Source organism: Athalia rosae, chromosome 5 (genome assembly GCF_917208135.1).
Source record: "Athalia rosae chromosome 5, iyAthRosa1.1, whole genome shotgun sequence".
In the NCBI taxonomy this organism is placed as follows: domain Eukaryota; kingdom Metazoa; phylum Arthropoda; class Insecta; order Hymenoptera; family Athaliidae; genus Athalia; species Athalia rosae.
This window is the reverse complement of record NC_064030.1, coordinates 1,002,900-1,030,880: the sequence shown is the minus strand read 5'-3', so window position 1 is coordinate 1,030,880 and position 27,981 is coordinate 1,002,900. Positions and strand designations below refer to the sequence as shown.

Below are 27,981 nucleotides of genomic sequence, written 5' to 3'. Positions count from 1 at the left end.
CCTGCGATTCGAGGTACGATACGTGACGCGAATCGCGAAGCCCGAAGATCTTCCTGGCTACGAAAAATACATTCGGTCTCAAAAATGAAGCCCGATATCCAGAGGCGAAATAAAATCTCCGATGACCGATCTGAAATTGCATCTTATTATTTTTCGACCCCCCCTTTCAGCCGGCGGGTATTGAATAATCATCGCGTTCGATTGTTTGCAATATCTCCTGGAGATTTGATTGAGAGGAGGCTCTCGTAATAGCAGACAGATACGCGATTTATAATCAAGGGGCGAAGAAAAGGAGGGGAACGAAAGTTGATGAAAATTATTGCACGTCAATTATATCACGCCGGGCGTTCTATTGTGCGGAATTAATTGAAATTAATTGATTTCACGTCAATCTTACACTTCGGCAGTTACGTCCGTTACGCGTGTGTAACGTCCTCGTCAATAATTCTGCGAAAATACGAGGGGCTTATTTTATTCGAATCGTACCGTACCGCGAGCCAATTATTTTATTTGACATATTTTCAACTTCGGGCCTCTGGTTGGTTTTCATCCACCCCGCGATTTTTCTTCAGCGATGAACAACTTTTGCCGTCTGACTATCCTGCTATGAGGGGCGGAAGGAACGGGGAGAAACGAAGGAGATGACAAATATAGTTGTCGTCTATAGTAGGCCAGGAGATTTGCAAGCTGTCGCTCCGGGCGACTAGACGAGTATAGGACCGATATTCCGGTAGATATTTATTCGAGGCTCTGTTAAACGTGTCGTGAATTTTGACGAGCCGCCGTCGGGAGATCCCCTTATTCTGGATAAGAACTATCTGTAATTATTATTTTTCACTACCGAATGGGGGTGAAATCATCGGCCCTCTGATATAAAAGCTTTCGGCGGCGTTCAATCGGGAGAAAGAAACGAAGAAAACGAGGTCCGTGGTTCTCTCGCAAAAGTTTTGATCGATCATAAGATACAATTTGGAAGATCCCCTTGTAATTCGGACCCGTCGATAAGAACATCTTGAATTATAAGGTTCGCCGAGGCCTCGAGCCATCATGCTTTAGGCTCGAAAACTTATCCCGCTGGAAAAAGAGAGCGCCAACTTTAATTCGTTGGTGAGAAATTTTTTTAATAAAAATAAACCGGCATATTGAAATACATCGGATAAGCTGGAGGAAAAAAAGTTTCCTCGTTTAGATTCATAATTATGGCCTCTGTAATTTTTTTTGTTTTTTTTTTCTCCATTTTCACCTTGTTCGTTTTTCTATATATTTATTTTGTTTTTTTCGGAGTTTCAAATTCTCTAATCTGGGTAAATTTGATGAGAGTTTCCGAGCGAAAAACAGGCATCCGATATGCGAAACGAATTCAATCCATGGTACAAGAGCAAGCAGTTTGGCATTAACAAATCCTAATGGGAATGCGTATCACGTTCTTACAATTCGAACTCTGCAGATTCACCTCAATTCCCAAACGAGTACGATCGTTTTTCAAGCTCCCCGTTCCTTGTAGGAATCGTCCCGTTCGCGAAGCTAAATCTCATCTTACAGCTAGAGATGGCGAATAAACGAAAAACGAAAATGATCGCGGGCATATGTGTATTCTGACCTTTCCAACACATCTGGAAAGACTCGCATCGACGACGCGGAGCTTTCAAGGAATATAGAGCCCTGATTGCTTTAATTTATCGCATGTTTTCAACGCCGAATCCACCGCCTGAAATTCCCCCGGGGAATACAAATCAATTTTCCCAAATCTCTCAGATATACGGAGATTAAATTCACAGCTGAAACCGGAGCTTGTGAATTTTCGCCGGATCACTGCGGGCAATTATCTCCTCATGAGCGTAATCGATTATTTGGAAAATTATGTCCGAGTACGCGGTTTAATCTTTATAACGTGGTAAGAGTAGAAAAGAAAACTGGTATACCTGCACCGACGAAATAATTGGATTCTTCGAGTACCTTCACGGCGTTGTTGAGCTTAAATACAGCTTTTCTGTATACAAAAAGAGCGTCGCGACGCCCGATGCTGGAAGTGTATTCGACACGTTGTACGTGTGGGCGAAATTAATAGCGACGAAATCCCACCCCTTGAAATGAAATTCAATTACTGGTTAGAATCGAGTCGTGAGTTTCTCCGACTCCGCTAAATATATTTTTAACATCTAGTCGTCGTTCGTGAAATATTAAAAGTCCAACTTTTTTCGGATTTTCTTACAGATTTCCAAATCCTGAGAAACTGTTGGTCCACTCGTAGGACACTCTCGATACCATTGCCTCACCGATATTTCGGAGCGTACCGTTTTTTGCTCAGCTTTTCATGCACGGCCCCGGATATGTTTGAACGCGCCTCGAAACGTAGAGATTTTCGTTTCAAATTTTTCATTCGGTCGGCGATGCCTCAGTAAATTTAGACAAGTCAAAACGCACCGCATTATATTCGTGGTGCTTCAAAGAGACGATAAGTCGCTATCTCTTGATTCTATACACTCAACGCGAACACAGATACTTAAAATGCTTGGGTTTGTCGTTACGTAATGAAAAGATTGGATAAGTAGGGACAAATAGGATGCACAGCTTGTTGAACTCGCACTGTTCGGAATTAGAGCGGTAGAAGAACATGGATCGTTGGGTGGGAAAGGTCGCCGTGGTGACCGGCGCGAGTTCGGGAATCGGTGCCGCGATCGTCGAAGCCCTCGTCAAAGAGGGTCTCCTGGTTGTCGGGTTAGCGAGGCGTCTGGAATTGCTCGACCAACTGTCTGCAAAACTCAAAGGGGCAAAGGGAAAGCTGTTCGTGAGGCGGTGCGACGTTAGCAAAGAAGAGGATCTCGTCGGTTCCTTCGAATGGGTGACGAACGAACTTGGAGGTACCGACGTACTGGTGAACAACGCCGGTATCTGGAGCAACACAGCGATCATAGGTGAGTGACTCCATTGGTTTCCAAAACTGCAGACTACGAGCGATTCCGTTTGATTTCCCGCAGATGACGATATCGATGGTTTTCGAAAACTTCTGGACGTCAACATCTTGGCAGTCGCCAGCGGCATAGGAAAGGCAGTTGCCTCCATGCGAGAGCGCGGTGTGGCCGGCCATATCGTCAATATAAATAGGTGATCGACGAATTTCCAGTTATTGACAACGACGAGGTAGAAAATAGCACCGGTATGCATTTGTCGGTATACTTTTATCCCTTTTCAGCGTCGATGGCCACTTCATTCCCTTCAACGAAACCACAAGTTTGTACCCCGCGAGTAAATACGCGATGACTGCTATGACGGAGGGAGTGCGAAGGGAGCTTGTGGCTAATAAGACCAAAATCAAAATCACGGTGAAGAGCTAATTTTTTTTTTCCAGCTAATCGACGACAAACCGAATCTGCGATTATTCATTCGAATCACTTCCTTCTCAGAGCATCAGTCCCGGGTTTGTCAAGACGGATATCATACGGGCTACGGGCATACCCAACTGGCAAGAATATTTCAATGACCTTCCGCATCTCCAAGCAAAGGACATTGCTGACGCAGTTCTGTACGTCTTGAGTACCCCTGAAAATGTTCAGGTAAATTGTTGTTATAGGTTCGAAAATATCACCAGCTTAATCCACGGGCATTCTGTGAGTTTTTTTTTTTGTAAACGTGCATTATATTTAAATTCACCAGGTGACGGAGCTTACGGTTCGTCCGGTCGGTGAAACGTGTTAGAAGAAAACGAGAAAAAGATGTACTGATACGAGATGTAATAATTCATCTTTTTCACCAATAAATTTTCTAATCTCCTCTGTCGAAATCACTTTCAATTTCTTACAACCCCCGTTATCCAATCTTCGTAAAGGAATCAAGTAATCCAATAAGGCGTGATGACCACTAAATTCGATAAGAAAACCGAAAAATGTGCAGGTGGAAAATTGTGTGATTCCTTATTCTTTTGTCAATTTCGAATTAATTAAACTGATTATTTTAATACCAGGTGAAGGTATTGATCGTTTGCCTGGTCAGTGAAAATTGCTAGGTGGAAGGAAAATGAAAATCCATGCTAGACCAAAAAAGGCTTTGAAAACTTAGAATCAGCTACTAGCAAAATTTTGGTCAATAAAATCGTAGGACTGTTGAATGTCTCACGTATATTTTATTCAGTTCTCCGCGGGAAAAAAAATAAATGGACAAAAAAAAAAGTTTACGCGTGAGCTTGACAAGAGCTGCTTCTTGTCTTATCTAGCGTCGAATATAATCAGCCGAAATCGAATGAAATGCGAGCCCAATCGGGTCGAAAGACATTTGAATCCTCATTGAAATAAGAACGACAGATATCACTGCGATTTTTTTGATGATTACTCGATCGATTGCATAAGTAGATGATTTTGGCTTTCAGATTTGGATTCCTGAGCTGATTATACGTGAGATTACCCTTGAAAAGCCAAAAAAAAATTCGATTTTTGGGCCAAAAGTAAAGTAGTTGAAAGATTGATTGTATTACACTTTTCTAACGTATTTTGACCTCAGGAGTCCGAATCTGGAAGAAAAATTGATCTATTTCCAAAATTGACCGAGTTATCGCCAATTTTCGACTTTTGGGGGTCGAAAATAAAAAATTCATTTTTTAGTCTATCTTAATGTAATTTGAGCTCAGGAATCCGAATCCGGAAGAAAAAATGATCTACCTTGAAAAATGACTGAGTTATCCTGATTTTTTCGCATTTTTTGGTACAAATTTGAGGATATCTCGAAGGGAAAAAATCGTAGCTCAATTTTCTCAACGGATTCGTGTTCCTGAGGTCAAAATACATAAGAAAAGTGTCATACGATCATATTTAAAAAATAAAAATTTTTGCCCAAAATTTGAGATTTTTCCAAGGGGTACCCCTTACGATTTTTTCAAATTTTGGCCAAAAATTTTTATTTTTTAAAAATGATCGTATGGCACTTTTCTTATGTATTTTGACCTCAGGAACACGAATTCGTTGTCCAAATTGAGCCACGATTTTTTCCCTTCGAGATATCCTCAAATTTATGCCAAAAATCGCGAAAAAATGGGGATAACTCGGTCATTTTTTAAGATAGATCAATTTTTCTTCTGGATTCGGATTCCTGAGCTCAAATTACATTAAGATAGACTAAAAAATGAATTTTTTATTTTTGACCCCCAAAAGCTGAAAATCAGCGATAACTCGGTCAATTTTGGAGATAGATCAATTTTTCTTCCAGATTCGGACTCCTGAGGTCAAAATACGTTAGAAAAGTGTAATACAATCAATCTTTCAACTACTTTACTTTTGGCCCAAAAATCGAATTTTTTTTTGGCTTTTCAAGGGTAATCTCACGTATAATCAGCTGAGGAATCCAAATCTGAAAGCCAAAATCATCTACTCATGCAATCGATCGAGTAATCATCAATTATTCGCTGTTGGGAGCAGAAAAATTATAAGACATATCGAGTGGTTTTAGTCGTAGACCCACTTTGATTTATCGCAATCCATGCAGAGGTCGAAATATTCGAATTTCTCGGTCTACGAGTGAGCCCGAGCTTTGCTGGAGTCAGGTAGCCACGGGCGCGGGGTTTGTTGTGGGGCGTCACCTCTGCTCAGCCCTGAAGGTGACGTCTCACAACAAAGCGCTACGCTGCTGGCTACCTGACTCCAGCAAAACTCGGGCTCACTCGTAGACCGAGAAATTCAAATATTTCGACCTCTGCATGGATTGCGATAAATCAAAGTGGTTTTACAACTAAAACCAATCGATATGTCTCATAATTTTTCTTCCGGATTCGGATTCCTGAGATCAAAATACATAAGAATAGCATATGAAAAAAATATCGATTCTCTGGTCAAAAATCAACTTTTTTTTCATTCGGTTTTCAAGGCTATTCTTGTGTATTTTGATCTCAGGAATCCGAATCTGAATCTCTCGGTGTACTCTCATAATACTTGATGGTGTAACATGGGGCGATCGATCTTTCTCCCATCGAAGTCAAAACGACACTATCGTGTCTTACCAATTAGCGGATATGAAAATATATATCAGATGGGACTTATCATTTCGCGGCCGGTATAATATAAATAGAATGGAGAGGCAAGAGCTCAAAATTCCCGGAGATAAATGTTGGGCAAACTCATCCAATGTAAACGGCAATGCTCGAGGCAATAGGTACGAACACTCCAACACTCGACCCACTCTCTTCTCCATCCGACGAGGTTTTCAAGGCTGTTTAAATATAATCAAGTTTTCGTCTCCCTCCGTCGTCCGCTCATCATACCTGCAGTCGAGACATTAATCCAGAGCATATTTTCACGTCCGAAAGAAGCTTACATAAAATTCGTCTGCCGGCCGGTTCTGGTCAGTTCGTGAAAAAACCTCGAGTTGAAAAGGCAAACCGGTGAATCATGGAACGGTGGATCGGCAAAGTTGCCCTGGTAACTGGCGCGAGTGCTGGAATCGGTGCTGCGACGGTTGAGATTCTCGTTAAAGAAGGTCTTACCGTCGTTGGCGTGGCTAGGCGAGTCGAAAAGGTCCAAGAAATCGGAGAAAAGGTCGAGGGTGCAAAGGGAAAACTCTACGCGCGCAAATGCGATGTCTCTAAGGAGGAGGAGATCCTCGAGACCTTCGCCTGGATCAAGGAAAATCTGGGAGGTGTCGACGTGCTCGTCAACAATGCCGGAATCCTCAAGCCCGAAACTCTCAGTGGTGAGTCGGTTCTTCAAATCTAATGAAATTTGGTATAGGTAGTTTTTGGGGGAATTTTTGGATATTAGAATTGAACGAGGTAAGATTCTCACGCGTAATATCGTCGATAAATACATTATGAGATCGGCGACTTATTCCATCCGACACCAAACTATGTTTCCGAATTTTCAAAGTTCAATTTTTGTGCAATTTTCAGGGGGGTCGACCGATGGATTTCGGCATATGTTGGAGGTAAACGTGCTGGGAGTTGCTGTGGCAACCAGGGAGGCCGTCCAGTCGATGAAAGAGCGGAATTTTGACGGTCACATCATCAACATAAACAGGTCGGTCGGTATAAAATTTCAAACTATATGATACAAATGCGAGTGTAGGTTTAAACCAGTTACCCAAGTGCGCGCAATCGTGACGTTATTTTCGTTTCTTAACAGCATACTGGGCCACTATATAAACGTCCCCGCTGATTTTTACAACATATATCCCGCCAGTAAGTATGCGGTAACCGCCATGACAGAAACTGTGAGGAAGGAACTGATTCTGGCGAAATCAAAAATAAAAATCACGGTAAATGCACAGGTCAAATAGTTGGGCCAACGTGCCCTATGTACGTCGTGAATGACGAGACGGCAAATAATTTTTTTCATTCAAGAGCATCAGCCCAGGATTAGTGAGCACCGAGTTGTTCGCCAGTGCTCAGGACCGACTCGGCAGAGAGTGGGACACATCGGGGATAGAATCTCAGCCTATCCTGAATTCGGAAGACGTTGCGAATGCGATTGTTTACGTCCTGGGCACACCTCCTCATGTTCAGGTCAGAAAGAGCTACGGAGTTTTCGCTAATCGAAGATATCGACCGCTCTTTTTATTTCTTCAATTTATGTCTTCGAAATTTATAATTATATAAATCTCTCGTAATCTGATCTGTAAACGTCGTTGCGGATTGCAGGTTTGCGAGCTGCTGATACGCCCGGTCGGGGAAACGATTGTTTAGTCGACGAGACGTGATATCAAATATGTTCATCGGATATTCCCGAATAAACGATCCCAGGATTCTATCTCTATTGGCCGCAGATCGCTGCGATCTTCGGGCAAATTTTGAGCCTCCTGGAGTCAGGCTTTGGTGCCAGAGGACACACAGAATCAAGCCAACATAGAATATACAAAGAACAGTACATTATCCGTTTGTGCCCATCGCGAACATCGTATCTGTTCGAGGCTATCAGTTCACAAACAGCGATAACGACAGCGTATATTGTAATAACAATTTCACCGAATATACGAGTCACAATACGAAATAAAAGTTCACCTCAAGGGTCAAGAATGGGGGCCTAAGATACCATAGGCAAAAACACGAAATACAATTTCTTGGTCGTTTATCAGCTGATGGGGTTTGCCCTCGTGCCTATTGAATCTTTCCCATCCTCCACACTTGAAGTGACCCACCCTGTATGCATAATTCTCCTGGTATTTATCGATTGATGAAATATGGATAATAACCTGATCAATCCGACAGGTGGATCAATTCAATGAGCATATTCGAATTTCTAATTTTTTACCAACACCGAAATCTTGCTTCAAGCCTCCGAAAAATCTTCGTTTTTACAAACATACAACGAATGAAACCAATCATGCAACGAAAAAAGTTTCTCACGATGGATGATGTAGCAACAATCATTATCTATGCGTAATAAAAGTCGTATTTTTATGTAACAACCGCGCATTCGATGACTTCGTATTTCAGCGTTATGTCATTTGTCATCGCCTCTGGGGTTTTAACGCTCTTCATTTGGAGATCTTAATTCTCTATCTCACTTCTCCTCTCATCTCATCTCCTCCATGCGCTTCTCTGAACACGATGAGACATTAAATGTAACTTGCTCACCTACGTCAGAAAAGTCGTCTTTACGCGTATCAACTTTCTGCAAGGTTTCCGGCGACGTCGGATCCCTAGCGAGATCCAATTCTGATGAAAATTTCGTCCGGATGAGCACCCGGTGCCCAGCTTTTTCCGTCATCGTCGTATCGCGTGCGAAGTAAGCGTCGTCCGAGGGACACCGAGAGGCGATGAACCGGCGTAGAGATGCTGCAGCCGACCCCATCCTGCAAATCGAAGGAGAACAAAACTTTATTCGGGTTAGAGGAACAAAAAGCCCCTCGAGAGCGACTCATTACTTCAAACAATTAAGTTTTAACGAACCGATGAAATCCCGACATCCCTCCTCTGGAACTCAATTTATTTCATGTTTATTTCATCGCGGAAAACGACGAATACGTTGGTTAGTAGATAAACGCCTAGATTTACGAGACGGAGCTCCGAGGTTCGTTGAATAATACAACCGCCTTGAAAACACACTTGTGTGGGTTCATTCCAGATACCCGATAACACTATTTGTTGATATGATCACGACTCAGCCCCCAAATTTCGAAGAGATCTCTCTTATCCCATATTTTTCACCGGCGCCAAATTATTATGACGGTTCGGAGACTCGGAATTTGAAAATACCGTCACGAAACGTGAAACAAAAATGCTCTGATCGTCGACAGCGGCTCGATTTTGTGGAAGGTCAAAAATAATGTACGCCAATCGTTCCGCAATTTTAGCGTGGGGCTCGTAACGACGGTTGGTAAACTTCGGAGAAAATCGAAGAGGGATCAATGAAGCGAATCTCAGAATGAATTGACCTTGTACGTTCTAGTTGAATTGACGAACCAATAGTGAAACAGAGGCAAAAAAAAAATACATCAATAATCACCAAAGCGGTGAAAGATGGCTGGCATATTTTTAATTTTGGCAAACATTTTATCGGACAACCTGTTGGCTTATCTGGCAAGAGGTGGATGAAAAAAATCGCACGGGGGAATCGCATGCTGCAGTTGAAAGTTTTTCAGAGTCATTGGGTTACCGAAAATATAAGTTATACGTTACAATTAGGCGAGCGAGACAGTAGTGTACGCATAGATCACATCGCGGTCGGGTAATGCGATGCGTGTTCAATAACCGCGCTGGCCGAATTTATATTCCCGACGTGTCGTAACCGTGGAAACCAAAGTAATGAATTTTAATTGAGAGACTTGCCGCTTCCCATGTTTCGTAACATCAAAGCTATCTCAAAAATTTTTAACATCCGTTGCGATGTATGCTGCGGGATTACGAAAATTCGAAAGACTAAATTATACTTTCATTCCAAAAGTGGACAGCGCGCTTTTTCCGTAACTCTTATTTCCTTCTTTCTTGCCTCAAGTATTTTCTAAAAAACCAACAACTGTCGACTAACGCTGCAGCACTGTAACTCCGCGGGGATTACGAATAAAGTCCGAATCGACAATCTCGAGCAATAAAACGGATTATAGACTTATCATCTGATTCAAATTAACGAATCTTTCGTTTGAAATTATTCACTTCTTGTCCAAATACAGTTGGAGAGTAAGGGTCTGCTCCAGCTTCCCACTTCCTGATCGTTGAATTTATACATTCAACGTTTATTTCATTGAATTGGACTTTGCCGTTCTTGATTAAAGTATCAACGCACAAATAACCGTCGCGACGATGGTACGCCGGTCTGAAACGGAGCTTTGCTGCCGTGTGGAGGTGTTTGGACTGCTGTATACGTAGTGTGCGGATACTTATGTCCACAATATCACTTTTAACGTCTGACTGATTACGCGTCGTCGATCCCACGATCGCTGTAAGCCTGAAACCACTGGTCCATTCAAGGTTTTATCGTTGCAGCTTCTACTTTTACTAATTGCCAATGAGACACAGGTCGGTACCGTATTCTTCGACCGAAAGAAACATTCACTCGCATAACGCTTTTATTGAAAATACAGCTACCTGCATACTGTAATGTTCGATGCATTTCTACCGAGAGATCTTCCGTATCTTCCCTATCCTGAAATGTCCCAGATTTACTCTCCGGAGGCGAAAGTGAAGTGATTAGAACGAAATGCTTATGATTGTTTGACTTTAAAATGCGAAAGCACACAGAAAATCATGACAGTTTTATCTCGGGGAGACGGAGCAATATTGTTCAATCTCACCAGCGAGTCATTCGTATTTACAACTCTGTGATTATATGATAAGGAACTTACACATGATTATATGATAAGGATCGTGTATATTATTACGAAAGTTTGATTTAAAGCTTTGCTCCTACCTTTCAAAAAATCATCGTTTTTCGATTAAAAAATCTCTCGCCTCTGGGGAAAAGTAGAGGAGATTAATCAGCTATTATTAGTCGCGTGAGAGCTGACTTAGTTCCGCGTCCACCCCCACTTAAGGAGGTTCGCGAAGCATCGCAGAAGGCCACGGGGACGTTGAGGGGCAGGTACTCCCCCAATGACGATACTATTCACAGTCGTTCGCGGACTATCGGTGACTTGGAAGTTGGAAGTTGGAAACCGGGCGATCGGGCCACGTTAAATCTGGTAATACCCGTGAGTATCTTGTCGCTCTTCGTTCACTTGCATCTACGGTCGCGTACTTTATTTATTGAAATTTTTCGTATGTACATACCGGGGAGCTCGAGATGATAATTGATTGTTGAGGGTTTATCGGGAATTTATGATACGTTCGGTTCCTCCTTTCCTTCCCTTCAACGCGGGGTGCGTGGCGAGTATTTTTCGATTTCATCAATTCTCACCAGCGACCCTCTTACGCAAACGAGGCATGCTTCTGCATTCTAAGGACGCATAAGTTATCAACGTAGTTCTACGCTTATCGTCGATTCCAAGTTCCTTCGGGCTCCTGGAGGTCGTGAGTGAGAATCGTAAATGAAAAAGAAGGGTCCAGCGGCGACGGAGATGCCGCATAACTTCCGTATGGGAGGCTGGAACACAATAATTTTCTGGAATTATTTTCTGACCTGCACCTTTTTGGTACCCTGAAAAGAACGCTCGTCTGTAGAAAGTCACAGAATTATTTCCAATTTCAGTTCGATCGATCGAAATGTTCTTAAAAAAATTGATTCATCCATTTGTCAAGACGAATTCCATCGATAATAGGTATACAAAGTTCTACCAAGTTATTTACCGTTATTCGCGAGATAAGTTGATCAAATAAAAACACGTCGGGGAATTCTATGAGCGTTTTTATTCGTCCCAGCAGTGAAGAGCATCGGTTCAATTTTTTGTCCGTACTTGCTCTATTCAGCGATGAAATTCACAGTTCTTACGTGAATTGAGGTGGCGTCTTCGACTAGTATTTCCTTTGATTTCTGTCCTCATCGTTGGCAGGCATAAATTGATCCCAACATCAGGTATAAGTCGATGACAATTCTTTTATGAAAAATTGAGTTCAAACGACAAATTGAATCGGGTTTCGAAAGACCGTTCTGCAGTCAGATACTTAACTCTGATTCAGGAAAGCAATTATTTTTTCGCTCAAATATTGTTTGCGGATATTTTCTGCCGAATCATACATTCGGTAAACGTTAGGAAAAAATATATTGGTTTACATTAATTCACATCGATGTGTTGTAATGGGATCGAAAAGCAATTATAAAGTGTGCCCACCTGTCCTGCAATAACTCCACCGAGAAAAATATAACTTCCATTCGCACAGATAGGCTGAAGGTGAATAGAGATCGGAGGAAAAAATACCCGCTTGTAATGAAACACGATTGTTCTCTCAAGGACGACTGGATCACTTGCTTAATAATTTATGTTCAAAACATTACCCATATCAAACCTGTTGTGCCATATCGTTTGAGCAAAATTACAAGAATATAATTATTTTCACGATTGGATGAGATTGAAATCTCTTTTTTTTTCCCTTCTTATAGCGGAACGATTTTGGTAACAAAGAATAGTTTTCCATACGTAAAAACGCGCATTAACTGCGCACTATTGGAAAAATGTACGGAGTATTGGATACTTACTAGTAATTTAGGCCGAACGGTGTACCTATTTTTCGCCCTACAGATCACCAGTGATCAAGATGCAGCGATCGTGGTTGTGGTTGGCAAATTTGCTGACCGTATGCTCTCTCGTACTGGCGAGTCCCAGTGGTATGCCCCGTATGACGAGGACCACTGGATCCGAAGAGGCGAACGGGCAGCAAAAACCGCACATAATTATCATCCTCGCCGATGATTTGGTATAACGATTATGAGTTTCTTTTTTTTATTTTTCTCAACTCACGCAATTCCCTCTCTCGAAACATGCAAATAATTTTGTAACAACGATCTCAGGGATGGAACGACGTGAGTTTTCACGGTTCGAATGAAATCCCGACCCCAAACATCGACGCCTTGGCTTACAACGGCGTTATTCTGAATAGCCATTACGTACCAGCACTCTGTACGCCCAGCAGATCCGCTCTAATGACTGGGAAATATCCGTTTCACAACGGAATGCAACATTCCGTTCTACTCGAGGGCGAACCTCGAGGTTTGCCGCTTCAGGAAAAGCTTCTACCGGAGGCACGTAATCTATTTTTTTTTCCCTTTCACCTCCATCTCGTTTGATTTTGTATCCAGCATGCAATAATCGATTCGATCATTTTATATCACAGTACCTGAGAGAGGCAGGGTATAAAACCCATGCGGTGGGAAAGTGGCATTTGGGCTATCATCGGGTGGATTACACTCCAACTCGTCGAGGCTTCGACTCTCACTTCGGGTATTGGAACGGGCTTCAGGATTATTGGAGCCACGAAGTCCAGACCACGGTAGTTATTTCTGATTTCTTCATCGGGAAGCTCTTTCAAGACCGAGTGGCGAGAGATACATAAAATATTGTTTAAGTACGGGACGTGGCGAGGGTTTGACATGCGGAGAAATCTCACAGTCGCATGGGACACCGCTGGAAAATACTCTACCGACCTTTTCACCGACGAGGCGGTCAATCTGATCGAAAACCACAACTCCGATGACCCCATGTTTTTGTACATGGCGCACCTGGCACCGCACACCGGACTTCAGGATGCTCCTTTCCAGGCCCCGGATGAAGAGATAGCGAAATTCACCCATATCGCAGACCCGGAAAGACGCATATACGCCGGTTGGTAGAGATAGTGATTGATCAGTAAGAATATAAACGCAATTAAATACGATCTTCGATTCAGCGATGGTGTCCAAGCTGGATCATAGTGTTGGTGAAGTTATGGCTGCTCTGAGGCGACGAAATATGTTGGAAAATAGCATCGTCCTTTTCATGACGGACAACGGTGCCCCGACACTGGGAATCCACAGCAACAGAGGAAGCAACTATCCCATGCGGGGGGTACGCATCTTAAGATAAAAAAAAATCAAGGAGGGAAAATAATACTCGCACCCATCAATTAATCGAGGTCTTCGATTCCATGGTTCTAGATAAAGGCCACAGCTTGGGAGGGAGGAGTTCGTGGGGTAGCGGCGATTTGGAGTCCATTGATCGAAAAATCCAACAGGGTCTCTAATCAGCTCATGTACATGACCGATTGGCTGCCCACCTTGTACGCGGCTGCGGGTAAATTGTTTAATACATGAGTCGATGATTGTTTTCTCAATTACTGATGAATATTTTAGGATTGAACGTCAACGACCTTGGCAGCATCGACGGTGTCAACATGTGGCCCGCCTTGCGGAACAACAAGACGAGCCCACGTTCTGACCTAGTGGTAAACATTGACGACATATTCAATTACGCGGCTATTCGAAAAGGAGACTTCAAGTACGTGATCGGCACTGTGGGGAGGGGAGACGATTGGTATGGTGAAAATGGAAGGCCGGGTCTCGCAAGAAATGATCGTACCTTGCCGAATTACGACCCGAGTAGTATACTTGAAAGTAGGGCCGGAGTTGCACTAGCCGGGGTGATAACAGCCAGGCAAGTTGCGGAGTTAAAAAAAGTTAGGAACGGCCAAACGGATGCCCCACAAATTACCACCAGGTTGGTGACCGCTGCGGACGTACAATCACTGCGAAATGACGCACTGCTCGAATGCAATGTCAAGGAAGAAGACAAGGTAAGTTATCTATTTTTTAAGCTGTCAGGTAGTGAATTGATTGAAACCTTTTTTACAGGTCCCATGCAATGCCTTGGAATCTCCTTGCCTGTTCAATTTAAAAGACGATCCTTGCGAGTTGGTGAATTTGGCTAAGACGCGACCTTTAATCTTGGCGACTCTGGAAGAAGCTCTGATGAAGTACCGTCTCACTGCAATTCCAGCGACTAACGTTGACGCAGATCCTAGGGCCAATCCTGTGCACTGGAACAATACTTGGGTGAATTGGGACGAGCTTCATCCGATGAAATTAATATCAGAAGGCGATCCGGCAAGCCCTAAAAAATTATCTGGACCGGCGATTGCGGTAATAGCCGTTATTCTAGCCCTGTCCGTGGTAGCGATACTCACGCTATTCGGATTCAGAAAATGTCAGAAGAATAATCCCCCAGCGGATAATCACCCCGAGCTCGGCGCGTTGAAAGGGGTACCGGAGAGCATTGGGGAGGCAAATGATTGTACGATCGAAGAACCGCAGTCTTCTGAATTATCGCGAAGTCTTCATAGTTTGAAAGAACTGTCCTCTCTCAAGGATCTATCAAAGAATATCGATTGACGGGGAGGGGAGAGGTGTGCGAGATACGGCCCCATTCTTACCAGCGTTTTAATCACCTACGTCCGCAGCGAGAGCGTCAAACGCTGATCTCCGTTCCCCATTTCGATTTCGAAAGCCCAGAGCGCCGGGTTGAGATTGGGAACGGAGAGGAAACAATTACCGCTGTACGAGTAGATTTAAAACCGTTCCGCACACCTCATCCTGCATCACCTTGGTATAGCGATTTTATACCATCCGTGACTGCACCGCTCATCTATTGCGGCAAAAATTGAATAACTGTAATTGAGAAGCCAAACTTGCCTGGCCAAGTTATCGTTGCTTCTCAATACCGGCATTGCTCCGTCACAAAACTACCAAGATAACGTACGTGCTTTAATTTGTGAACACGTACAAGAATAAAAAGGTTGTGAAAAAACACTCTGTTGATGGGTGCTACAGAATAAAGTTTTAATACCAAGCTGTAAATTAACGCTTATCTTCAATAAATTCAAAAATATGGTTATTATGATGTACAAAACTGAAATTTCACTTATCTGTAAATTTTACGTGATATACGATAAAACCAACGTATTTTATAATACGTATGTATCTATCTATGTACAATTAGTTGAATAAATAGAACAACTCTCAGATTCAATATTTTCGTCTCCCTACATCTGAATTCTGTTCAGACCCGCGAATTGAAGTTGATAAACCGATCGAACATGGCACAAATGATTATCACAGAGTTCCAGTATTATACATAGTTATCTAAAGACAAACCTCAATCCTGTGTACATTTTTCCAGCATCGTAGCCAGTTGATGTATCTGTCTGTCTAAAGGAGTGACACTTTCTTCCGGCCTGGACATAACTTCAAAAAGTTCTCCTATCGGCAATTCGGTTTTAACTTTATTACTTTTGTGGGGCAAGTCTAGTACCTGTATTCGGAATAGGGCAGTTACCGCGGCTTCAAATGTGACCAAACTATCGGACAAACCATCTTGCGGAGAGATTGACCACAGGAAATGTTGTATGTAATGCAAGTCGGTGACAAGTTTGCTGGGACGAGACTTTATGATTACGTATAAGAGTAAAGAAACTATGCAGTCAGTAGATAGCGGCTGGGCGGGTGTTGAAATAGAGTTTGAGTCATCTCCGCATTTGTCTTTTTCAGTTTTCGTTTGTACTTCAGCAAACGCTGCTTTTATCTGGGCAATAATTAGGTCCAGAGTACTTCTAAGGCACAGCAATTTTTCCAATGGTCCCTCTCGGGCATCCAATGTGGCTAACTCAACTACAGCAGCGGGCAATGATATAGCCAGGGATTCGTCTGCTCCCAACTGATCAGGTGTAACACCCAAGTCGATCAAGTGCGCAATCTTTTCGCAGACATACAAATCTTCCCGCTCCAGTGCTCTGCTCAGCAATGAATAAATTTTTTCATGTAAAAAATGCATTATGAATACTTCTAACGATGTACTGAGCAGCTTCTGGAAACGTGCATCTCGCTGTAAATACATCTTGTGTTTGCGCATAATTATGGCCCAATAATGACGAGTCAAATCTTGAAGCATTGAACTTAAATCCTTGGACGAACTGAAATTCTCTAAATCAACTTGGCTCAAAGTTAATTCCAGGTGTTCCAGATGTGGCTTCGCTTGGTCTGAGAATTCATGTAAGAAGCTTACTGCTCTGGAACCATAAAATGTTGATAAAAAATGAAATGATTTCATGAAATGGCTTCTAAAATTTTGCTAACATACTCCTTGTAAGAAGTGATGCTGCAGTTGAGCTTCCTCTCATTATCCTGAGAACCAATTTGTGATGTATATTTCGGGTGCAATGGTTTGTCCACAATAAATATCTGGTAATTCTGAAACTCTGTGTTGTATCCCTTCTCAACTGACATGATCTTGACCTGATGTGGAATATTATTGCACAATAATTCACTATCATTGCGGTATACCAGTTCTAGTGATGCTCCATTGTATTTATATATTAAAGGATCTTCTATTTTAGTAGATGTAAAATGTAGTGGCAGTTCCAGATGAGGTTTCAATATATGGTCATCTGTAAAAAAGATAATAAGAATATATGATCAAGTGTGAATAAGCTAAAATTCCAGTGAGGTAAAGTGATTGAATAATTACCAACAAAATTATCCGTGATTGATAATCCCCTCAATGATTCTCCAGAGGGAACACAAATAGTCCAACATTTTGATAGAGCAAATTCATATTTCTTTCTGAATTCGTTCTGAAATCAAATGAATAAAATTTTGTTATCCTGGATATATAGCTTTGAAGAGATGAAAGCCCAGAAGAACTTACCCTCAATGAGTGATAGAATGGGTTGTACAATATTTCATCAGCATCCATAATCCGGGCCAGGAGTTATCGTTATCACCATTCTTCTAGTGGAAATTCTGGAATTACACATTTCACCTTACAGAGTCTGCACAAAATACTCGGTATGTATTCTACTAATTATTCACAAATTATTGATACAAATGACAATTCCACATTATTGATTTTAACTAAATTCTGGAGACACCTGCTGCTGTTTACGCGATGGGTTTAAGCAGCAGACTGTGGTGTTTACTTTGCTTGATCAAATGATAAAATTCCTGATGTCGACTGGAATTTTCGCACTTGATGGCGCTACCAATTGGGCTCTACACGTAGCGACCTCCCAATTATTTATACAACGATGAGAACTACTTTTGCCGCAAATGGATCAGCGGCGACAAACATGAATAAAAGACTCGTATTTATCCAATATTTCTCTCATTATTCCACTTGGTACCTTGACTAAAACACTCTGGAATGATTTTCGATTATTCAAGAGTTTATTCATTCAATAATCACCACAAAAGAGCTGATTATTGCAAAGATATAACCTGCGGGTTGATTCTTAGGCCTTTCCACTAGGAGACTTCAATGCTTCAAGTTCGCATAAGCGAGGACCTGTACGCCGGGTTGCCAGAAATTAGGCGTAACTGTATTTGGAGTGTAGGAACACGTATCTAATAAAATTTATTTGTTTGCTTTCATCTGAACACAATTTAGAACTCATTCTGAGAACTTTACAATTATTAATAATCTAAATCAAAAATTTTACAACTCACTATTAATTTTAGCGTATTATGTCGCTACATACAATAATTTTCTGTAAGTATACTACGCACCTGTAGTACCAATGCAATGTATAGGTACATATAATATATTAAACCACTATCGCATATGTACAAAAATTGTTCAAAATATTATGTAATAAAAACTTCTCATGAAATTAATGAAATATAAAATCAATGAAACAGATTTTCATGCCTCGCAGGTCACTGGGTTGATTCACTGGGCTAAATTATACAACTGCAGTTCAATTTTCACTGTTCTAGCCAATTTGATGATTGGCTCCATTACATTTCCCTGATATTATGTGTAGTCATCAAAAATTAATTTTTATTTAGCGTTGAAATATATGATATTTGATTTTATAAATTAGCATAATGATTCATGTATGTAAAGATATGTGTATTGTACTTTCCATGTTACTCAAGTATATAGATATGTTTATACGACCACTTATCTTCTAATTTGTTGTCACTAACTTGCGGAATTAAATATATGGATTGAATCGATTATTGCAGAACCCTGTGAGTTCGCTCAAAGTCTTATTTGTTTTATGTCGAAAATCCCGGTTTTCGAATAAAGGATACCTGGCTGAGGATATCAGTAATGAAATTCGCTGATTATGATGATTCTATAACAGAGCTAGCTCGCTCCGTTTCTTAATTAATTTCCGTTGATTTACTTGTATAAGGTTGTATGACACGTGGATCTTCGTCTTCGTCGTCATCATCTTGTTCGTCCACCGCTCCTTCGTTCTGATTTAGATTCTGCGTTCCAGCACCTTCATTGATCTTTGTTATTCTTTGCAACTCCGCAGCATTTCTTTGCCTACAAATCAAAGACATAAACGAATTCATGATCTTCCTTATTATCGAAACAAATCAATTCCGATGGTCACTGCGTGCAACTTATAATTCATACCTCGCGAGTCGGTCCTCTTCAACTCGTTCATTCTTCCACTTCTGGAATAGTCGATAGCCGATGCAAACTAGTATCAAAACTAGTGGTATTATAACTGCGAATACTATGGCCGAAGTAATGCCAGCTTGTCTCGAACTGAATTCTTGTTGTCCTGTACCGTTCCAGGGGATGTAAAACCAATAATTAGTACGAGAAAAAAATTAATCTGTAGCAAAAATGCTTATAATGTACAGTGCAAAATGTAGTTAACACGTCGACGAGTTGATTAGCTATGGGCAATATTTTTTACGATATTTTCGCAGCAATAATGATCTTGAAAATATTTTTGAATCTGAAGAACACCGGAAATACCATAATTATAGATTCAATAGCTATGTGGATTATGAGGAATGGTTTGTGGGACTTCTATGAATGAAAATTTGACTTGTACTCATTTGGGAATTTCCATTCCACCGTGACCTACTCACCCCTATAAATTTCACTCTCCTCTATTTATCAAGTCAATTAAAAATGCTCGTGTGGAATAGAAATTTCCTGGCGATAGAAAATTTACAGTTATTTTTATTGTGATATAAATTTACAGTTTTATCGAAATAATATAACAATGATACGTAATACTGAATTACATAGAAAAGCATTTACTGATCTAGTTATAAAAAAGCATAACTAACTCATGTGGCAGATAATAATCGCATCATCAAGAGAGATGTATTTTGTAATACTATTTGAAAATACCAGATTTCTATTCCACAAGCAACAATGATAGCACCTCATGAAATATGGCACTACAAGTATTTGTAGGAGTTATTAAACATATAATGTTAGTATTTCCTATTCTCTGAAATATATCAATACTCGTACGTAGGCACGAGAATTTAACAAATTCTCGTGATCAGCTATGAAGGATGTTTAAAATGAATGCATGTTCGAATGAATTCGAATTGAAAGTCTCTTGCATATCGACAATAAGTGCAATTCACGAAAATTTTCAAACGTCGCTCTCTCTACTCGGACTACCGGTCTTTCTGATCGGTTCCGCGTAAATAGCCATGCTCTTTCGTACATCCGGGTCGTCCTCGAGGTCCCAAATTTTCTTCTCAAAATCTGTATAAGGCTTATCGGGTAGCGGCTCATGAGTGCGGTATACTTTGTCATAAGTTCTTCGTTTTCTAGCACTAATAGGATCGGTGTCAGTTTCACTTGTCGGAGAAATAGCTCTTCCGCTAAACTTCAACGGTGTACTTTGCTGCGAGAGCGGCGAATCATTATCGGTTGCTCGATCAGAAAATCGCCACGATATCGCCGTACTGTCCGATGATGCAGCTCTTCTTACACAAACTAATATTGCGGCGCCAATCAATATCGCTGGCACTAGAACCGCTATTATTATTCCCATGATGGCCCACGCAGTTCGCTGAGAATACTCGACGTGACCTAATATCGCACACAGTATGACAAAATTGAAGGGATGGACAATCACTGTTACACCATATCGAAACTGTCTGCTCGATTATTTTTCAATTAATGTACCTGTCAAAATAATTCTACTTCCCCATGAAAAGCGACGTGGTAATCACATTTTGCACATGACTCTGCGTGGTGCAAGATCAGTGAACTCCGAATGGAAAAGGTTTGCTATACGAATGAAAACTTAATGCATCATACTCACGTAGGCATTCGGTGTAACCATACTCTGGGAGATCCCAATGACCGTCAGGCAGACATGTACGACGTTGATCTCCGATTAACACAAAGTTCTGATTACATTCGAACGTTACTTTGGTGCCAGGTATGAAAAGAAAGTTGCTCTTTCTGCCGAATCGAGGAGTTTCCAATACCCCGCAGGTCATCGCTGTAATAATAACGTTGAATCAGCATGCAACTAAATGACTAAAATCATGTGGCGTCTGAATAAGTTACTCACTCCGCTTATTATTGATTGCTTTTATCTGAGTAACGGTGTCGTAATAATTTCTTGTAAAATGTGCCAAATCTCGGTTGAGACTCATTCCGTAATCGTATTGACATTGGTACGAATCGCCGCACAAAGTAGCCGCAAAGGTAATGTCTGTTGATCTGCAAAAGAATAAATCAGCCGATTATCGCGATGATCGATTTGGGGCTGTGAATTCAGAGTTTTGTCGATTAAAATAATTACTGGTTAACGGGTGATAAGAATTCGACGGGAGTTCTTCGGTATTCGGGAACAAATGTCCGGTTCGCGTAGTAGCTCGCCGTCCTCCCGAATTCCCTGGTGAATAAAGCTCCGCCTTTCAGCGGATCTTCTCGATCTTCGAGGAGCCAATTAATACCGAAATCTTTATGAACCGACTCAAAGTTATTCAAGTTCGTTACAGCCGCCATGGTGCCGTCAGGATTTGTAAAGTCGTCGATTATATCTGCGCTCCAGTTGCCGAGGAGCCCCCTCGTTTTGTTCTGAACACGAATTGCGTTAGGACTTGTACCGAATAGTTCGAAGAGAAATGAATTTTGTAAATATTTCGTACCATGTACGTCCAAGGTAGATAAACTCTGGCGGTCATGAATCCCTCGTTTTCAACGACTTCGACTCCTGCCCCGGTTTCGAACATGATAACTACTTCACTCTGGTTCAGAATGTAACTTGGCGTGTAGACCGTTACACCGGCAAAATGTTGATACTTTAGAGATGTCCTGTCAAAATATACGCGTCGTCCATCGGCAAATACGTCTAAATGATATCGCCATCTCGCATGCATGGGCCTCAATCGAACTTCTATGGTCGCCGAATTATTTCCTCGCGCTGGAAAAAAAAAGGGTTTTGATATCGTGCAGGGATATTGATCGGTAAAATTTTTCAAATCATGGAGATTCGTACCGGCAATCGAGGTCAGCTGAGTGGCTCTAACTTCGCCGAAATAATTACTTGGAAGCTGTTCGAATCGTCCTTGAACGTCAAGTTTATCTCTAAGGCTATCGACTCGGGTCAGTACGAACTCTCCTTTCCCGTTGAAAGTATATTCCAAATCGTCAAATGTGATGAAATGGGGATCTCCGAAAACTGTAGCGACCGCTGGGGCTTGATAAGCAACGCAGTCTTGGGACGGTCTCCTCTCAAATCTAAAGGTTTCGCAACCAACAGCCTGCTCCTCTTGCCACATGCAGCATAGATACATAGGAACTTTATCGTGGTACCAATGTGAGAGGGTCGGAACTTTGTTTGCTTCGTTCCATGGCAGGAAGCCTAAATTATGAGACCGACCAGGTCGAGAGCCCCATTGCTGATCGTACGTCAGCATCAGGTAGCCGTTTTTGTCATAGCAGCATTGCTGTTCCGCACCGTCCAGACTGAATTCAAAAGATCCACGTATTAAATATCCCTGCAAAGGACCGGATAAAATTTCACGGGGGCGACCATTCACTTACTTGGGAGCACCAGTTTTAACGCAGTGTATCGCACCTCTGTGAAAGTGACAATCGGGATTCGAATCTCTGTCGCAATCAAAGTCGGGCATGAAACGGCCCTTGTCGTTCAAGGCGTGATCCAGTGTGCAAGGGCAGAGTGCTACTTCGGCTGCAAAATTTTTCAAGTATCTGTCGTTCCTGATCCAATTGTCGCAGAGTTTTTCTGGCCACTTCAATCCATAGTCTCTTTCCCATTGCGGTCCGAAATACCATCCCAATGGGATAGGCCTACTCCATAACACACTGCGAATGCGATAAAAATTTTAAATCCCAATCCTCGTTCATATTTTGGTTGTACTTACGGGGAAATATCCAAGCCAGAATACTGCGTTGGATTCGTCAGATTAATCCTGATGAATCCGAACTGCATGTCACGATGCATAATATTGTCCCTATTACGAAAGTTTGCCGGAATAATTGTGTAGTATCCGGTATTCGTCGTGGCTTCCTGTACAAAAAAATGTCATAAATAAGTCGAGTGGAAATTGACACTGATAACCGAAAGGATATCATTGCCATTTCAATCAATTACTAGCCTCTAATAAATCGATGTACTCGAGTTCGGGTCGGATTGTCGTTTCACGATAGCCCCATAAAGAAATTTGTAGAACTGCGTTCAGATTGCTCGTTAAATTGAACTGGTTCCAAGTTATTCTGATCTCACCAGGATCTTTTTCATGCACAGCCTTGGTAGAGAAGAAAATTTTCTCTTGGGCGGTTGCCGGAGTTTCTGATTGAAAAAATTAATGTGTAGAGTAAAATAGATCGTTGAGAGATCGCTGTAGGACAATAGAACGGTCATTAATCTCACCGACAAAATATTTTCCCTTCCAATTGAACCTTCCGCTTCCAATTGCGATTTCAAAACGGACGTACCCTTCCGCCTGCATCGAAGGCTGGATGCAAATTGCTCTATTATTATCGATGACGGTACCAGACACTTCCTCCATGTCGAATATGCATCTCACTTTATCGTGTGGTTCGAAACAAGGTCCCGTTATATTTACCACCGTTCCTCCGAGCATATTACCGCTCTCAGGTGCGAAGGTAAGAGGAAGATGCGTCCCCGCTGTGATCGATTAAAATTGTCCGTCGTCAGCAATTTTATTGAACGCAAAACTTATGGATTACGGTTTTTGAAAAAATTAAAAAAAACTCGCCTAGATCCTTGTTGCAGTTTCCCAACATTATCCTTTCATCTATCCTAAATATATGCCGTCCAGGAAAATTATTCCCCCATCCTCTTACCGGGAGATCACGCACCGTCATCGTTTGCGAATAAGGCTGGTACTCGTAACTTTGGGTTCCATTTCCGGCATTGAATCCAACCTTTGCGAGCGTAAAAAAATCAAATGAAAGGACAGAATCCCTAATAATTTTGCTGGTATCTTGTCGAGCAATCGTTACAATTTTTACAGGACTGCGGATAGGCTTACAAAAGCAGGTGTTCCACCGTTGCCTCCGGTTGTGTCTCCTCCGGCTTCGGTATGACTGACCCATCCAAGATTCAAGTAATTGAACATCGCATAAGTGTAAACTTCGTCGGTGGCCAAAACCATTTGGAAGGTATTGGTGTGGTAGAGTGAGTTATCGATACCACCGGCAAATGACATATTTTTCCAAGTAATTACAACCGCATGTTTCGGGTCAAAACTGTCCGCGCCAACAACACCCTGACGGATATCCCATTTTACTCTTTCACGCATTTCGACTCCGAATTTATCCGTCCTTTTTTGGAGATCTCTTTCTTGTCTGCGTGGATAAACGGAGGAAGAAGAATATAAGATGAAGATGTTGGAAATTTTCGTTTCCTGCGTATGATTAAATTTTTATCTTCTCACCTAAAGTAAACACCCGGTTCTCGTTGATCAATTTCGGTGGGTCGTATTTTGCCTATTCTGCACTTACTAAAGAATATTCCGATAAAGCTCGGGTCATTTTTCTTGGGCCAATCTTTCACCGGAAAGACCAGAGGGTACGTGTACTGTTCCGGTGGGTCACTAAATTCTATGTAACCATTCATAGACAACTGTAAAACGATGTAAGATAAATTATGTTGAAAACTATCGGATATTTTACGATTCTCCCTGAAGCTCGATAAGTTTCCGTTTCCTCTCAATTATCCAAAATAATTCAAGGGAAGGACGGACTTGCGCTACAGATATTGACAATCTATCTCGGTCTCTGTATACATTATCAGATAATGGCGTTGAATCGAGCTTATGATATCGTAAGGTGGGTGACTTTTTTACGATAAATTAGATCGTAAAGAACGTATTTGTCAACACGAATCGATAAAAAAAAAAAGAATTTTTACCAGAGTATAATTGAATCTGAATCCAAAGAAGGGTAACTGGAAGTTGAAATTCTTATGAATTCGTGCCGTCGAGGCGTGAATGTCATATTGGTAATCTCCCCTGTTCTGGTCACCACCTCTGTCGAAGTACCAGTACATAAATTCCGAACGAATTTCAGCCAGTCTTGCTTCCGTGATCACGTAATTTGCGGGACCACCGTCGAGTGCAGGGGCATATCTGTAGGACTCTTGATCGCCCGAATCTATCATAGTTAATATATGATAAATACATTTTATTGTTTTAGCGTGATATTGATTTATTCATTGAGCTTAAAAAACTTATGAGACGGTTGTGCATCCCTGAAAGAATGGGGGTGAATAGAATTCTGAGATTTGTCACGATCCAAGTCAGGAAAATCGAAAGTATGACAAAGAAGGGCACGAGGTGATAAAACCTCGTCATACCTTTCATCGTACTACGTGCTTATAATTTCATTTATAAAATTAACTTGCGCTGCAATAGGTGAATCATGCTTGTGGATTCATGTCTGTGAGTAACTAACTGATAACTAAGATAAGATACGATGAAAAATCGAAGTCGACGCGCGCTTCCAAATTCAAGACTCGCACTATTCTGGTCAGGTAATAATATCATACAGTTTCACTCGGAATTTTTGTTTGAAAAAATAAAAGCTCTAAATTCCGAAGCGAAGAGTTATTTTTCTATCAAGTGCGTGACAGATAATTAGATCGGCTAATCTACGAGGAAATGTTCGATCATATTTGTATCGAAACGATCCGTTATTCTTTCAAGTACTACTCCGTGGTCTTCGTTTCTGAAGAATCATCGATGAAAAGACTCAGATTTTTCGAAAGACGATCTTAAGTCGGTTTTTAGCTTGCTTCAAAATAATAGGGGAAAATAAGGCGAGAAAATATCGTGGTCACGGCAAATGATAAGAAATCCATCGCTAACCGTAAGTGATATATCTCCCGCTCTTTGGTCCAAGAGCGTCAGGAATGAACCCCGAGGGGTCCGTAAGCTCGGTTTCCAAATCTTGGGGCGAGACGACTTCCGGCTGCACCTCAGATTTTCCAACATTTTCCGGCGTCTCGATTTTCTCCTTATTTGCTTCAGTTTCCAAAGCCTCGCCATTTCCAATCAGTTCATGCGGAAGTTCACCCCCGTTCAAATCAGCCAATTCCAAGGGCGGATTTCCCGCATCGAGGGTATTTTCATTTTGATTCAGTTTAAAAGCACTTTCAAATGTTTCATCGTCACTTTGTGCTCGCACCCCTATCGCTAGGAGAACAAGGAACAAAATACACCAACGCGGAGCTGTGATCAGCCCCATTTTCCCCATCCAGGAGATCGAACTAATCACAAACACACCCAGAAAACAACTGAGCCTTACTTCGAGTAATGAAGAATGATAAGGGGCTGATAACAGAATGGTAACTCGTTTTTATCTTCCCAGATATGTGAGATGCGCGTATTCGTACACTTGGTTGCGTGGATTTGTGCCTCTTTGGTACCGAGATGTATAAGGTAGACTACGGGCAGAAAACTACAAGACAAGTGGAAGGGAAAAGGCGTTTCTCTGATAAGAAAATAAAGATACTATGTTCGGTTACGGGCATTATATCTTTTAAGTCCAGGAATACCTGTAAGATTACTCATTGAGTCACTGCAGGTGACAACGATTTTCATTCCAGTGAATGTATGAGACTTATCGTGAGCGCGTATTTTTGCGCCCCGCTCTTTTCCAGAATTTACGCTATAGAGACTTCTAGTGGTCGTGTAAGTTTGGAATTTTACGCTCAATCTTATCGCGGCTAGAGTCGTCGAATTTGCGAAATTTAATGGCGAATCGATCTTTTGTCCGACGATGATTATTTCAACATTCTTCACCGCTGATGGTTCACTGCTTCCGGTGCGAAACAGTCTGCGTTATGTTGACAAAAACAAGCGGCTTTAGGATGCCCATATGCCGGCTCTTGAATTTCCCGTTTTCACGCTGAGTTGAGCTCGAAAAGATGAAACAATTTTCATATCTGTTCATCTGTTCTTCTCGAATTATAAGTGTTTTCATCTTATTTTTCGGATCTCCGTTATTGGAATAATTCGAAAACTATACTGAACCGGTCAGAGCCAAAATCTGATCAGTTCTAATTCAATTAAGACCAAATTCATAAAACTCCGACCCTTCGATCTCAACATATCGTCGGAAAAAAAATTCATCACATACGTATACATACATTCATACCTCATTTTCGAGGTGATTTCGAAAACTTCTTGTTTTCCTCTGAAATCATAGAAGCGGGAAGTTAAAAAAAAAATTCAATCGAAAACAGCAATAAAAATTCAATTTTCTCACTCCCAGCGGAGCAGATGTATGTAACTGGTGTTGTGCCTTATCAGCCCAACCAGTTTAGAAATTGGGTCGCAACACCGTGACCATAGATAAACTTGCTGGTAGCAATGGAATCTGGCGTTTTTGAGTTCAAGAAAAATTAGTCACCCAAGATTCTTATCGGTTTATCATCGCAGGAAACATACAGAGTTATAATGGTATTACGGGTTGGAAAGTGCGAGCATGTTTGTTGCATAAATTGGAAGAGGCAAAAATAAAATATAATACGTATACCTCGACTCATTGTCAGTTGAGACACGCCAATGGAAGACTTCACCATCGATTCCTAGATAAGCAGATAAACCGAGCCTCTGACAAGGTGATACAGCCCTGTACGAAATGCGTAGGCACAACTAGGTCGATTAATCATACTACAAGATGAACGACATTCAGTAGAAATTACTCTAACGGACAGAAAATGTGACAATATTATTCGTTTGTCATTTAGCAAAAGCGTCCGACTTCTGCGATGACATTGTTATTGACCTTCTTTCCAAATCTTCGCATACGGTATGCAATGGGATGAAAGGTCACATATGTTTTATTCTCGTGACAAGATCAATGAGGTCGAATAAATAATCAGGT

General features: G+C 41.5%; 6 protein-coding genes across 13 annotated transcripts in view; 3 read left to right on the top strand and 3 right to left on the bottom strand.

Moving 5' to 3' along the window:
- The window catches only part of LOC105691239 (gamma-aminobutyric acid receptor alpha-like), a 33,315-nt gene extending 20,883 nt beyond the window's left edge, over window positions 1-12,432 (bottom strand). Inside the window, exons 1-2 of one of the 6 annotated variants that reach the window (XM_048656187.1) lie at window positions 11,183-12,432; window positions 8,552-8,769 (exon numbers count right to left, since the gene is read on the bottom strand). The gene's annotated coding sequence lies outside the window, so the exon portion shown is untranslated. The other 5 variants (XM_048656186.1, XM_048656189.1, XM_048656191.1 and 2 more) reach the window with 5 other exon arrangements.
- On the top strand, window positions 2,568-3,781 carry LOC105691254 (farnesol dehydrogenase-like). Its single transcript, XM_012409599.2, has 5 exons — window positions 2,568-2,915; window positions 2,979-3,105; window positions 3,194-3,323; window positions 3,405-3,554; window positions 3,655-3,781. Exons 1-5 carry the CDS (start codon window positions 2,615-2,617, stop codon window positions 3,694-3,696), a joined length of 750 nt encoding a protein of 249 aa, XP_012265022.2. The 5' UTR covers window positions 2,568-2,614; the 3' UTR covers window positions 3,697-3,781.
- LOC105691258 (farnesol dehydrogenase-like) lies at window positions 6,236-8,382 on the top strand. Its single transcript, XM_012409600.3, has 5 exons — window positions 6,236-6,672; window positions 6,869-6,995; window positions 7,101-7,233; window positions 7,319-7,480; window positions 7,616-8,382. The coding sequence occupies exons 1-5, from the start codon at window positions 6,372-6,374 to the stop codon at window positions 7,658-7,660; spliced, it is 768 nt and encodes a 255-aa protein (XP_012265023.2). The 5' UTR covers window positions 6,236-6,371; the 3' UTR covers window positions 7,661-8,382.
- On the top strand, window positions 10,947-15,843 carry LOC105691269 (arylsulfatase B-like). Of its 2 annotated transcripts, none has more exons than XM_020855373.2 (9): window positions 10,947-11,094; window positions 12,589-12,763; window positions 12,858-13,088; window positions 13,181-13,336; window positions 13,413-13,668; window positions 13,733-13,890; window positions 13,980-14,115; window positions 14,175-14,614; window positions 14,673-15,843. In XM_020855373.2, exons 2-9 carry the CDS (start codon window positions 12,605-12,607, stop codon window positions 15,207-15,209), a joined length of 2,073 nt encoding a protein of 690 aa, XP_020711032.2. In that variant the 5' UTR covers window positions 10,947-11,094; window positions 12,589-12,604; the 3' UTR covers window positions 15,210-15,843. The 2 variants fall into 2 exon arrangements, with proteins under 2 accessions (XP_020711032.2, XP_012265045.2); XM_012409622.3 differs by having other exon boundaries at window positions 10,963-11,103.
- Window positions 15,636-17,798, bottom strand: LOC105691270 (ankyrin repeat domain-containing protein 27-like). The gene is made up of 4 exons (XM_012409623.3): window positions 17,521-17,798; window positions 17,341-17,446; window positions 16,954-17,260; window positions 15,636-16,882 (listed from the first exon to the last, which is right to left on the bottom strand). The coding sequence occupies exons 1-4, from the start codon at window positions 17,566-17,568 to the stop codon at window positions 15,973-15,975; spliced, it is 1,371 nt and encodes a 456-aa protein (XP_012265046.2). The 5' UTR covers window positions 17,569-17,798; the 3' UTR covers window positions 15,636-15,972.
- A 439-nt stretch (window positions 17,799-18,237) lies between these two features.
- Window positions 18,238-26,395, bottom strand: LOC105691268 (protein mesh). 2 transcript variants are annotated; one of them, XM_012409621.3, is made up of 16 exons: window positions 25,959-26,390; window positions 25,004-25,245; window positions 24,528-24,715; window positions 24,123-24,438; window positions 23,847-24,015; window positions 23,498-23,755; window positions 23,223-23,416; window positions 22,989-23,134; window positions 22,648-22,929; window positions 22,100-22,569; window positions 21,750-22,024; window positions 21,401-21,678; window positions 21,167-21,318; window positions 20,912-21,094; window positions 19,243-19,393; window positions 18,238-19,149 (listed from the first exon to the last, which is right to left on the bottom strand). In XM_012409621.3, exons 1-16 carry the CDS (start codon window positions 26,344-26,346, stop codon window positions 18,981-18,983), a joined length of 3,861 nt encoding a protein of 1,286 aa, XP_012265044.2. In that variant the 5' UTR covers window positions 26,347-26,390; the 3' UTR covers window positions 18,238-18,980. The 2 variants fall into 2 exon arrangements, with proteins under 2 accessions (XP_012265044.2, XP_012265043.2); XM_012409620.3 differs by lacking the exons at window positions 18,238-19,149; window positions 19,243-19,393 and adding an exon at window positions 19,786-20,676 and having other exon boundaries at window positions 25,959-26,395.
- Window positions 26,396-27,981: the final 1,586 nt, after the last annotated feature.